A 12,445-nucleotide genomic window follows, 5' to 3' on the forward strand; every position below is an offset into this window, starting at 1 on the left:
TTATTGAAAGCAAAGGATTTGCAACTAAATATTAAGTCTTATTCACTTAAATATGTTTTAAGTATATCTGTTCCAATACTTTTGCTCACATGACAAATGGGTGGATTCAAACAAAATGTGATATTTTCTTAGTTGTGCATCAGATCCTGATGTAAATACCTGGAAATAAAAGCTGAAACGTTGATCTCTGGTCTCACGTTCATTATTTGATGTCAAGCCCAAATGTTTTCAGTCTACAGCAAAAATAAAGGAATTCGCCTCACTGTTCCAATACTTTTGGAGGGCACTGTATATTAAAAGCAAAAATGTATCTTCTTTCACACAAAAACACAGACAGTGCTTAGGACTGGTGTGTGCTATCTCAAAACGGTTCCTGAGTTTTTGTGGGGAGCAAAAAAAGCTATTTCCAGCGCCCCTTACCTCCAGTAGGTAGCGTATGGTGTAGGGCAGCAGGTTGCGCAGGGTGGCGGTGGGATGCAGGTGGATGATGTAGGCAGGGTCCCAGTCGTCCTCGCCCTGGCTGGAGATGTGCCGCAGGTCATCGGGCACGGCCAGCGTGGTCACCATGAGGGGCAGGAAGCTGCTGTCGGTCGAGGGGCACTGCAAGAGGGAGTGCACCTCGGAGCTGAGGTGCACCTGCTCCTTCCAGGCCACGCAGGTGGAGGAGGGGCCGTACTGGCCCTCCAGGAAGCCCACGGGGCGCAGGAACAGCTGGCACCTGCGGGGGGGAGGGGGTGAAGAGAGCAGGGGGTAGGGTCCAAAAATAGATCACGTGTGCTAGCTACACCTTGCTACAAAGACCTTATCTTTTCAAACCATATCAATCCGCTTTGCTGAGTTCCAGCCTCAGCAGTGTGTGTACCTGTAGGACTCCAGAGCAACGTGGAACTCTTTCTCTGGCTCGGCCACTCCGATGGCGACCAGGCTTCTAGAAGTAGGACAGTACTTCAGTAAGGTGAAGGGCACCGAGAAATGATTCTTGAACTGGAATGAAACAGCACAAAATGAGCCTTCAAAACTCCCAACCACGTTTGAAAGGGAGCTGAATCAGGATTTGTATTCGTGCCGCCACGTTAATAGCTTTGAACGGGAGTCCAGCAGGCGTCTGACCTGGAGCGGCGAGCGCACCGTGATGACCTTGTTGCCCTCTGAGGCGTCTATCTGCATCAGCACCGACACGGCCTCCTGGCACATGGGCCCGCGCACATTGTAGAGCCTGCGGCCCGGCTTGTCCACGGCAATGTTGGAGATGTCACTGTAGCCTGAGGGCACTGGGGGGGGGGGGGGGGGGGGGGTGACACTTGCGTCACATACAATGGCAGATAAGCTCTCTGTTGATAAACTACAACAGAGTCTGAGGGGTTGCACTGACCGATGCTGAGGTTGAACAGGCAGCTCTCCTGGCGCTGCAGGGCCGACAGCTTCCCTCTGGAGGACTGGTACACAGAGTACTCCAGGTCCACACTCTGCTCCACGCCCACCTCGTGCAGCTTGCCCTGGGCGGGGGAGTCCAGCATGCGCAGGCTGGAGCTGTGCTGCACGATCAGGGGGATGCCCAGCGCGTTCCTGATGGTGAAGGGGGCCCTCTCTTTCAGGGAGTGGTCGAACGTGGAGGCAGTGCCCTCGGAGAACGCCTGCTCAGAAATACCAAGATGTTGACACCGTATATAGTAGGCTACACAAAGTATCAAATAACTAATGAATGCATGAAATGTTATTAACAGAAGTCTGGATAATTAGACATACTCCCTATATTTTCTTATACACAAATGTTAACTGAAGTAAAATACTAAGTAGGTAGCACTTTTAGGGTCCCAGGTATCTTTATCTTCAAACATCTCTGACTACTACCAAAACACAGCAGCTGATCGGGTTGTATTTTGAGTGACCACATGCATACACACCCTCATCTGCAAGCAGTACAACTCAGAGAGAAAATGAGGCCACAGAACAGACTGCTGTATGTACCTCGGTCTTATTTAATCAAATCAAAAAGAGCCATGGCCCTAACCAATAGAAATATCTTGCTTATCAAACACACAATCAAATCCCAATTGGCTTTGTCGAGTGTTGAATCGCAAATCTAATCTAGCCGTATTGACATGCTTTATTTCCTGTTCTCGGTCGACCAGGCCTCCTCTGGATTAACATACAAAGCAGAGTTGTGTGTACCTGTGCCAGGTTGTTTAAGACACTGAGGCAGCACTTTGATATGGTGATGTTCATGGTGTCCTTGGAGCAGATGGTGATGGCCGTGCATGGCTCAGGGAGAAGAACAAAGTCGTCACCGGGTACGGGGCTTTTGTCCTGGACCGGATTGTTCTTCATCTACAGCGGAAATGATCATGAGGAAATGACATTTTGAAAAGAACAAAATCACCACTGCAAAATGCAAACATCGCTGCGGTAGAAACGATGAGCTGATTAGGGTTCATTCTCGTAAAATGATATTGCTATCTGAGTGTATTGTTATACTCACAAACATAGTGTTTATTAAGGTCATAGGAGTTAATAAACCTCCCAACTTTACATAGAATAGAATGCCAGTAACGTAGCTAAATGGGTTAGGCCAGGTCACTGAGTGATCTGTATTGTTGACATCTGTATTGACATTCTGAAAGACTGTGGCAGTTAACTACTGTACTGCCCTCGTCAGTGTGATTGCTGGAGCTCTCGTCTACCTCCAGTTTGAGGTTCCATCTCCTCCTGCCGTCATCCACTCTCTCAATCAGGGGCTCCCACACTGCATGGGTCTCGTTGAAGTAGTTCACCTGAGGCCAGACGACACACACTCAGCCATCATGCTTCCTGCACATGCCTGATGCTTACTGGGACCACAAAAGCAAGTCGAGTAACAAACTAAATATCCCACACGATCTGTCTGAAAGTGTATCCGGTAACGTGTTTCCATGAGAAGCGTCTTCAGTCTTTTCCCCCACTCTCACCTCTAGGGTCATGTCGGCGTTGAGGTGGAGCAGAGACGACCAGTTCTTGGCCGTCCCAGAGAAGGAGGACTCGGCCAGCAGAAGCGGCACTGTCCTATGACCCAGGCCGGACTCCATGGTCACCTGGACCACCTTGACGTCCACGGTGAAGCTCTCGCCCATGTTGCTCCCGTCCTGGTCCCTGAAGCTCTCGGTGACCTCCGAGGCTGTGTCCACCCCCAGGAACCAGTAGTTGCAGGAATAGATGTTCATGACCGACCACAGGGAGCTGGCCTCCTCGTTGGTCTGCTCGCTCTGCTCATCCTTGGATTTGGTTGTCATGGCCGCGGTGATGGTCATGACAGTGTTGAGGATGACTGGAGAGATCTGGAGAAGACGGATGTTTGAAAATGTTACCAAAGTGGGCAAAGTGTGATCAACGGTGTGTATTTTGCTTAGCGTTGGACCTTAACACTACAACCTACTTAATATTTGACTTAAAAGTGCAATGTACCTTAACAATGACTTCTTCAACAGTCACAGATCCATTTAGAGGTTGGTTGGGCAGGGTTGTAGTTTCCAGGGCAACAGAACACGGCTTTAAAACCTATGAAGCAATGCCCAATGTGGATGACAATTAGTGAGGTGAACAAACAACCCCCAAAAAAGAACAATCTACAAATGTACATGTATCACAAATCGTCATGGTACCGTGGTGACAAACTTGTCCTCCTTGTTCCTAATAAAGGAGCAGGCCAGGACTTTGAGCTCCCGCAGATTGGCCCTGATGTTCTGGGTGCCATCGTCCTGGGTCTGCAGGCAGAAGTCACACTGGAAGGAGGCCACCAGAGCAGGGGCGTCTGCCTTCATCAGGTTGGCCACGAACACCACCTCCGGGTCCACCACCACCGCCCGCAGCTTGGTCTTGGGCATGGCTGGGGTGGGGTGGAGCACAGAGAGGGCCAAATGGTTATAAAGTTCATATTTCTTTCAGAGGAAAAAGTGCTAAAAAAACTATGGTTTGGATGTAGTCAAATACTATACACTACAATGTACTCTAGCTAGTTATACATTTTCTCAGTTCACTGCGATGTCACGACAAAAATGCAGGTCTTTTCTTTTGGAGGAATCACCAGATGTCCTCACCAGAGTTGGGGCGAGCGCGAGGCTCTGCAAGCTGTTTGAGTGGCAGCTGGATGGTCTTGTCGGGCTGGGCGCTGCGCGCGGGCACTGGAGGGCTTTGGGGCATGGCCTGGATGAAGAAGTCCGCCACGGCCATGAGAAACTCCACGCTGGCGCACAGGTAGAGATTCTGCAGCACAGCGACCACCTCCCGCTCCTGGGCGCTCTGTCGGTACGTCACGTCGATCATGGCCTGGTCGCTCTCCTCATCCCGCTTGCCCACCATGCTGCGGGTTAGCAAGAAAGGGGTAAATGCTGGCATGTAGGTTCAATTCAATTCTGACCAACAATCGAGTCAACTAAATGAGCGGGTGAGTTACGGCGTGTGCGTCCTTCAACAGAAGCTGCTGTTCAGTCACCACCTCACCAGAACATGGACCCAGGACATGACCCAGCAGGTCTGACCTGAACCTCTCTCACCGTGAGGTGACCCTCTGGATGCCCGTCCTCAGGTCGTCCAGGGTACAGGCCGTGAGGATGGTGTTGACCTCCATGGTGTCGTTGTTGAACATCTTCCCTGAAGCCTTCATCAGATGGAGGGTGAACTCCCCCAGTCGCATGCCACACTGGTGCTGGCTCACAGCTGCCTTCTGTCAGGGACCACGGACAAACAGTTCACTTTGCCAGCAAAAAATCAATAATTGCTGAACCGTTGTGCCAAACATGTCAGTTAAGCATACGTAGTAATTACATCCAGTTTACTGCTTGGAACAACAAGTTGCTAAGCGTTCAGATTGAGAGTTTATGTTGTAACACATTAACAATAAACTACGTCTGCTTAAGAAAACATTGCCATTCCTGAGTAATTAGTACAAGATACTAACTACTGTGTTTCTGTTTGTCCTTGAGGCTTTGTGCATCTATGAAACGCTGTGCAGCTACCTGTTTAGGATCGTCGCTGTAGAGGACCAGCCCAAGTGACTCAATGTTAAAATTAAACGTCATAGTTGCCAGTGGCTCCTCTTCCTCTTGGTCATTACATTCATTTTGCTTCTCAAAGCCACCTTGGGGAAAAGAGAAAAATAGCAAGATATTCAAATACATCAAATGAATACACACAAACACTAATAACATTTCCATCCCGATATCCACGGACTGGATACAGTTTGTGTTCTACGGTTTGCTTGTGCCTTCTAACCTTTAACAGGGGAGCCCGTCTTCCACTGTGGAGTGCTTGCCAGTCTCTGAGAAGCGTCAACACTGGTCTGGGCTTCAGACTGCAGGCCGCTAGCTTCTCCAATGTTCTCTGTCAGGATCTTCAACAGAACTGTCAGATCGCCCTGACTCAAGGCAACCTGAGGGGGACCCAAGGACCAACACTTGGCTTAAGCTAATTTTACTAGTCAAACATGGTAAACAGTTGACTGTAAGGCTAGTTTACTGCTGAATTATTGATTTAAGGCACATTCCCAATAGAGTTCAACAAAGAGGCTGCTTTGTGACACTATTGTTGCATTAACTCTTACACATACCCTTGTTTATAACTGGCGAAAAAGAGTGTATGATGAAACTAAGTCCACACACACGTACCTTCATGGGTTTTAAGTCTCCATCGATCTCGATGGCGGCCATCTTGGGGTACCATGCTGCTGCCAGGTTCCTCTTCACAGTCAGGACCAGGTTGAGAGGCTCCAGGAGCTCAGTGGTGGGCGGAGAGGACTCTGCATCCAAGCTAATTCTGAGGGAACATTGAATGGTAAATAGACTTACTAACATATGTACTTACAGTTTTGTTATATGAATATTACATATATGATGAAATATTTTTAAGTATATCTTGACCTTTGCTAAATGATGGTATGCAATAAAAGAAAAGCATACCTGGAGAGTTTAAGCTGCGTGAGTTGTACGTCCATGTTATCAATAACTGCTGGTAGAGGACAGCCCTCTACAGGAAGCAGAGAGAAACTGTTGCCCACGGTGATCAGACCCAGGTCCACCTCCAGTGCATTGTGGGAGTCGGAGGACTGTGGTATGATGATGAGGGGGGCCTTCAGTCTGATGTCCATGGAGAGACGGAAGCTCTTCTGGGCAAAGTCCCTGACGCTGGAGGCTGCCTTCTCTGCTGCCTGAGCAGTGGCTGCACTCAGGGCCTCTTTGGCTGTCTGGAAGTGGTTGGTGAAGTTCTGAGAAAAGAAAGAACATTTTCAACATATCCATTTTTTTAAAATAAAATACATGTAACATGTCATCAGGAAGCCTGCTTCAATGTGAAAATAAACGTGTGAAGACGTACCAGTAAAGACATAACAAATTTGTGGAGGTAGACCACTTGGATGCAGCCCACGTTCAGCTTGAGCTTGCCGTCCACCTTTGATGTGTCGGCGTATCCGGCTCCTTCCGTAGCTTTGGGGGTCAGACTCATGGCAAAACTGAACACCTCGTCCCCTACTATTGAGATAGCCTGCAAGAAGAAAGAAAACAACTTACACGCTTTTTCTCAGTATTAAATGTCAAAATCCTGTCCTAAATTAAATGTATTGACAGCAGCATGTACCCATTATAATGATGTATTTGTCCACAATGATGCAGCAAATGCCAATATTACAAAGTGAATTGGCAGTATAATGCCATTCTTGCCTTTTTGTGAATACTTTTAGGATCCACATTAATGACGATGAAATCCCTCAGACGGGAAGATATGTGTGTTTGGGGTCCTTGCATCAGCAGAGATCCATCAATGCCTAAACGAGAACAAAAAATGTTCTATTGAAGTCTTTACACACGCTCAAGTCAGCCATCATGTTGGACAGAAGTCCAGCACCACATACATAGTAGGTAGAGGCGTTCAAATGAACCGAGTTCAAGGTTCGAGTAAACGGTTACCTTGGATCTTGATGTCGGCCATGTTGCTGTTCTGGTCACACACCAGGACGTTGAAAGCCCCTAACCGCATTGTGATCTTCAGATCTATCACGTCACTGTCCGAAGGTGAACCTAGAGCAGCTGGCATGGAAACGGGCAGTGTCAAAAATGCAGTTGACCATAGAAAAAGCTATGTATCCCTGAAAACCAATAAATGAGGATTAATTCACTGAGATAACACAATGGTAACGTAGATAACATAATGGTGGACTCAAAACTGCACACACTCATGGTGCTGGATGAATCACATTTTGAATGACCAATACCCCGTATGACATCATGGATGGTCTGTTATGCACAGGGCCCTTTGTGAAGCTGTTTTCAGACTGCATTCCCCATCATCTGGCTATGAAAGAGCAGAGAGGGGGATTTGGAAGCCACCCACACTTAACAGCACTCAGCAGAGATACAGGGTCCTTCAGGTGAACAAGGCTCAGGAGTGTGGGGGGGTCTATTTTGAAACCTTCTAGACAGGCTATAGGCTATAATCACAAAGGCCCCACTGCTCTATTGACACAGTAACCCATTATGGGAAATGGGTCAAGCTGTAAATGTTGCGTGTAAGTTGTGTTTGCAAAGGCAGTAGAGTACATACAGTAGGACATGAGCATTGAATACACAGATGATGAGGTAGTGGGTTGAAGTGGATGGCCTACTTATGGTGTTTGCCTGACCAGTATCTGGTCACTGTTTTGACTTTGCAGTTTAAACCTCTTAGGGCAGGAAAAGCCTGAGAGACTGTTTAAACTGTATTTGTATATATCTGTTTGACTGTAGTGTGTGCTGTCTCTCTTTACCTTTTACTGTATATTAGCCTCACTGTGCCCTCCTTTCTCCATCTCTCTCTCACGTGTTTGAACTCAATGACAGGGTATTTGAACACACGCACACACACAATACAGTAATTACTTACCTCCCAGAGATAATCTGGCACTGTTTTCTCACCAATGTGTTTGAATCAGGTTGGGTCACATAACAGGAATTCGGTATTTACCCTGGTCAAATCCCTGCCCTACCTTGTGTGTGTGTGTGTGTGTGTGTGTGTATGGGGGAGGGTATAGTTCAATGGTGGAGCATTTCCCTGTTTATCAAGTGATCCCAGGTTCAAATCCACCCATAGATGTCACAAAAAAACTAAACATGTCTGGATACATCATTTATTATTGCAGCGTGTGTGAATGTGGGTGTTTAAATGTGCTTACTTGACTTGGCTGAGACGGCCCTGCTCTCCTCAGCCCTCTGTCTGGGTTCCCTCTCTGGTGAGGGCGGGCTGCTGGGGCACAGGGCCGCAGACAGGAAGTTGATGGTGGACAGCAGAGCCTCAGTGTGGAGCAACAGGTCCAGAGATGAGAATGTCACCTGTACAGAGATGGAGGGGGTGGCAATGGAAGAGAGAGTGAAGTTGGAGATGGAGAGAGAGACAAGAGGGTGAGAAAAAGAGAAAGGGAGATATGAGGGATCCGAGATGAGGTCAGTCGGAGTCACTTTACTCAGTCTCCTGGGCAGATCATTCAGCTGGGACAATTTGAAGTCACACAAAGAGACAGGGCAGTTGGCCGGCTTCACACAGTTGTATTTATGACCCTTCAAAGCCATAAAGGAATTGCATTGACTGATGTGTTAATAATCTTGCACATGAATGTGAATCAAGCGTATGCAGACAAGACTGTTATTTAATGGCCGACAACAGTCGATGGGCTCACTTACATCCATCCTCTGCTCGATGTTGTTGTAGATCGTTGCAAAATTTGGCCCATTTCTGTCAGCCTGAAGAGAGAAAAAGTGCAGTCATAAAGACCGTGATTGACAATCTCGCTTAGCGATATTTCCCGTGGAGAACTTTTTCTGTGAAAGAAATGTTATTCCACCCCAACATTTATCAACATATCTGAACCATTCTCACCCCCTCCCATTTCATCAAGCATTGTGCAAGCCTGCATCATCGTCATCACCATCCCGGCCGATGTTTGCTTGTGACATTAACAAGTCTCTGAACTGTCTATAATGTAGACCATTACTGTACCTAAATGGAAGTGACCTAAAAAAAGCTCCAGGACATAACTGGGTTGCCCTGACGCCAAACACCACAGGTGCTCAGCACAAAAAGCCCGGCCTTAGAAAAGGCTGTCTTGGGATATGATATGGCAGAAGTATGGCATCGTGCCTCTGTCAACGGGATTGTCTGTTTAACAAGCCCGGCTGTCTATCTTCAGCTTGGTGAGTCAGAATTCAAACCCTAACATTGAAATACAAAGACAAAGTATGAGTCACCTTAAAGTATTGCACTTTGAGAAGCTCAGCCCCAGGCTCTACAGAAGAACTGATCAGACACAGCGGCTCGCCACTGGAATCTGCACAGAGAAACCATACACATTTTCAAGAGAATATTCCACAAACATGTAAATGTAAGAGCAAAAATAGTAAGGTGTACGGTGGCATGCATTTCAGGCTTGGAAACTGAAACCGACCTGCAAATTCCAGGCATTTCATGGTGATCTTCTTGATGTATGTGGTGGCATCCATGTCGTACTTTCGGACTTTGGTGTTTATACCTAGGTGAGCCACATGCAGAACCAGGAATGGATTCTCCTTCTCCTCCCTGGTCTTTTGCAGTTTTAGCACCACCTGAAGAGATGGAAATGTTGAAAATGCTCTGTATAAGCTGTCATCCACAAAAGGACAGTTGGGCCAAATGGATTTCCTTGGATGGTAGATAAGGCCGGCTAGGATAAGGTGTAGGGGTCCAACTGTACTGTACCTCCTTGATTTCAAAGTTGAGGAGGACATTGACTGTGTTTTCACTGGGGCCTCCGTTTGTCAAAGCATGGCGACTTTCAGAAGCAAGTGGTAAAGACACCATGTCTATCTGCTGTTCGGCCATTTCTGCTTTCTCTGTAAGTCCAATGGAGGCAAAGACAGACTGTGTAGTTCAACTTTCAAGAATGTAGGGTCATTTTCATTGTTGACTGGTTCTGTCAATCATTCTTACCTTGTGCCACCTGCCTCTTCACATCCATGCTGTGCTCTTTGCTTCCCTCCCCTATGTTCTCAACCAGGATCTTCATCAGAACTGCAAAATCTTCTTGCCCAAGTGCCATCTGCAACAAGGCAAAAAAGCAGGCTTAAAACATGACAAGAAAACATGCCATGCGAACTTTGAGAACTCACTCAGAATATGTCTGTCTACTACTAAAGTTGATTTGAAGTGATGTAGGTGGATGCACCTACGTTCATAGACTTGAGAACGCCCTGGACATGGACCCCAGGGATCTTGGTGAACCATGAGGCTGCCAGGTTGCGGTGGACAAGCAGTTCCAAGTTTATTGGCTGGAGGATCTCGATGTCTGGCTGTGGAGAACCTTGTTTCAAACTAGTTCTAAAATAAAATATAAGATACAATAATTAAATGATAAACTCTACTACCCCGCAAGTATATATATGCTCACACAAACACACACACACACACACAAAGAAACACCTGGACAACTTAAGGTGGGTGAGCTTCACATCCATCTTCTCTACCACGGCTGGGAGAGGGAGCCCTTCGGCTGACATCAGACTGAAACTGTTGCCCACGGTGATCAGACCCAGGTCCACCACAAAGGCATTGTGGGAGTCAGAGGACTGTGGTATGATGATGAGGGGGGCCTTCAGTCTGATGTCCATGGAGAGACGAAAGCTCTTCTGGGCAAAGTCCCTGACGCTGGAGGCTGCCTTCTCTGCTGCCTGAGCAGTGGCTGCACTCAGGGCCTCTTTGGCTGTCTGGAAGTTGTCCACAAACCTCTGGGAAACATAGCAGATTCCCATCAATACTATACAAAAGGTCTTAGATTGTTTGTGCATGAATCCATAAGTATGTAAGCCATGATGAGGATCAAGAAAACACAGTTAGAAGGAGTTGTTGGGAATGTGTGAGAATTTCACGACCCCAAGGTGATTTGGTGATAGGTATTCATGCAAGAAAATGAATTAAGTAAGTAATACAAATGTTTAGGCTAGTTAAAAAATACTCAATGTCAATTCTACTCAAGTGAATTCTCACACGTGTATGACAGGGAGAACAAGAGAAGGAAGAAAATACAGAGTAGGCAAGTTTACAAATGGCAGTTGAGTGATATTAGAAGCGTTTATGAAAAAGTGAGGTTTGGTTACTCTTACATGTTGTGTATGAAAAGCATTCCTTTTTCGTGCTCAGACAAACCATTCCAGTACAGAGAACTACCCAAAGTGCTGACAAGATACTAAAAGGCAGGAGACATACTAACATGCGAACAAGACCCATAGCATCATATTCAGTGTGTGTTCAGTGTCAAAACACGTCTGCATCCAACAAATGCACATATCCAGCTATAGTTTGCTAGCCTCAATCTCTTCTACAGCGTGTGCTCATTCGCTTAATGGCTGCTTGTACTCCAAGTTGATATGAACTTTTCACAAATAGGTCACTATCCTCAAGTAAATATCAAAAATGCAGCTGTACAACATTTAGTAGAATACGGCTACCATACCAAATACAATCTGAATTCAAATCAAATATGAATTAGGAGTGCTTTTCATTTTTTATAGTTCACACAACTCAACATTTAGGTCACACAATAGGAGTGGTGGGGAAACACAAACAAAAAGGTGGACCTAGCAAGATGATAGTCATCAAAAATGAGACTTCTTCCTGTTCACATACATCAATAGAAACTTGACACTTCATATCTGAGTTGGTGTTTCAGTTGATGTTTGTGAGTGAAAGGTCAGGCCAGTGTTTCAAATACCATTGATTTGCACAATCAACATCTTAAAGGGTTTGGATGGAGGCTTTACTCTAACCCTAACCCTAAAACAGGGGATGCATGGGTCTCACAGTGGAGTGGGAACATTAAGGACATGGTTTTCTGACAAATTTAAGCCAGATCCCAAATCAAACCAACTTTCACCTGGAAAAACTACACTTAAAGAGCATTTTGGGAAACGTGTTCGTCTTGGGTAAAGTATTAGAACACTTTCTCTAGTTCCCCAAAAAACTGGTCTGGCTTACAAAGTGACATTAGCCTAAAGTGTGGATTTACGGGTGTGATAGCATCGTTGGATAAAGCTGCAAAGCAAAGGTTTAATGCAGTTTAGTGCTTCATGCCAAAGCATGTACCTCATCAGGAGAGGGATACTGATAGCTAAAAGAGGCCTGGAAAGAACAAGACAGATTTAGGAAGGAGAGAAATAAATGAAAGCAAATACACAGCAAACATGCTCTGATACAAGAGAGAGAACAGGGAAGTGTCCTCTGGATGATTTCCATCATAAAGAGGTCGAAAGGAGAATCTTACAAAAGCTTAAGGACAGTTTTGGCAAAGAAAAGTGAATTGTACAGTTTACTACAACAACAAAAACATTATGGATGCTTAGCTTGGTACACATTTAAGATCAACGCATACATTGCCATCCATAATAATAATAATTTGCTAAACATACAACAAACTGCTTTA

At 46.1% G+C, this 12,445-nt stretch overlaps 1 protein-coding gene across 4 annotated transcripts in view; it reads right to left on the reverse strand.

The window, feature by feature from the left end:
- vps13c (vacuolar protein sorting 13 homolog C) overlaps window positions 1-12,445 on the reverse strand; it is a 50,416-nt gene that overhangs the window by 15,117 nt on the left and 22,854 nt on the right. For all 4 annotated transcript variants that reach the window (XM_047042828.1, XM_047042830.1, XM_047042827.1 and 1 more), the window contains 26 exons: window positions 10,450-10,754; window positions 10,200-10,347; window positions 9,961-10,069; window positions 9,730-9,863; window positions 9,440-9,596; window positions 9,243-9,322; window positions 8,679-8,738; window positions 8,174-8,330; window positions 6,933-7,052; window positions 6,687-6,790; window positions 6,343-6,510; window positions 5,928-6,232; window positions 5,637-5,784; window positions 5,245-5,401; window positions 4,989-5,110; window positions 4,527-4,696; window positions 4,071-4,333; window positions 3,636-3,859; window positions 3,439-3,531; window positions 2,946-3,311; window positions 2,682-2,771; window positions 2,173-2,328; window positions 1,373-1,634; window positions 1,111-1,271; window positions 863-984; window positions 421-718 (listed from right to left, as the gene is read on the reverse strand). In XM_047042828.1, coding sequence (XP_046898784.1) covers window positions 421-718; window positions 863-984; window positions 1,111-1,271; window positions 1,373-1,634; window positions 2,173-2,328; window positions 2,682-2,771; window positions 2,946-3,311; window positions 3,439-3,531; window positions 3,636-3,859; window positions 4,071-4,333; window positions 4,527-4,696; window positions 4,989-5,110; window positions 5,245-5,401; window positions 5,637-5,784; window positions 5,928-6,232; window positions 6,343-6,510; window positions 6,687-6,790; window positions 6,933-7,052; window positions 8,174-8,330; window positions 8,679-8,738; window positions 9,243-9,322; window positions 9,440-9,596; window positions 9,730-9,863; window positions 9,961-10,069; window positions 10,200-10,347; window positions 10,450-10,754 — 4,479 coding nt within the window. The remainder of the gene's footprint in view (window positions 1-420; window positions 719-862; window positions 985-1,110; window positions 1,272-1,372; window positions 1,635-2,172; window positions 2,329-2,681; window positions 2,772-2,945; window positions 3,312-3,438; window positions 3,532-3,635; window positions 3,860-4,070; window positions 4,334-4,526; window positions 4,697-4,988; window positions 5,111-5,244; window positions 5,402-5,636; window positions 5,785-5,927; window positions 6,233-6,342; window positions 6,511-6,686; window positions 6,791-6,932; window positions 7,053-8,173; window positions 8,331-8,678; window positions 8,739-9,242; window positions 9,323-9,439; window positions 9,597-9,729; window positions 9,864-9,960; window positions 10,070-10,199; window positions 10,348-10,449; window positions 10,755-12,445) is intronic.

This window comes from Hypomesus transpacificus, chromosome 19, assembly GCF_021917145.1.
Source record: "Hypomesus transpacificus isolate Combined female chromosome 19, fHypTra1, whole genome shotgun sequence".
Classification (NCBI taxonomy): Eukaryota; Metazoa; Chordata; class Actinopteri; order Osmeriformes; family Osmeridae; genus Hypomesus; species Hypomesus transpacificus.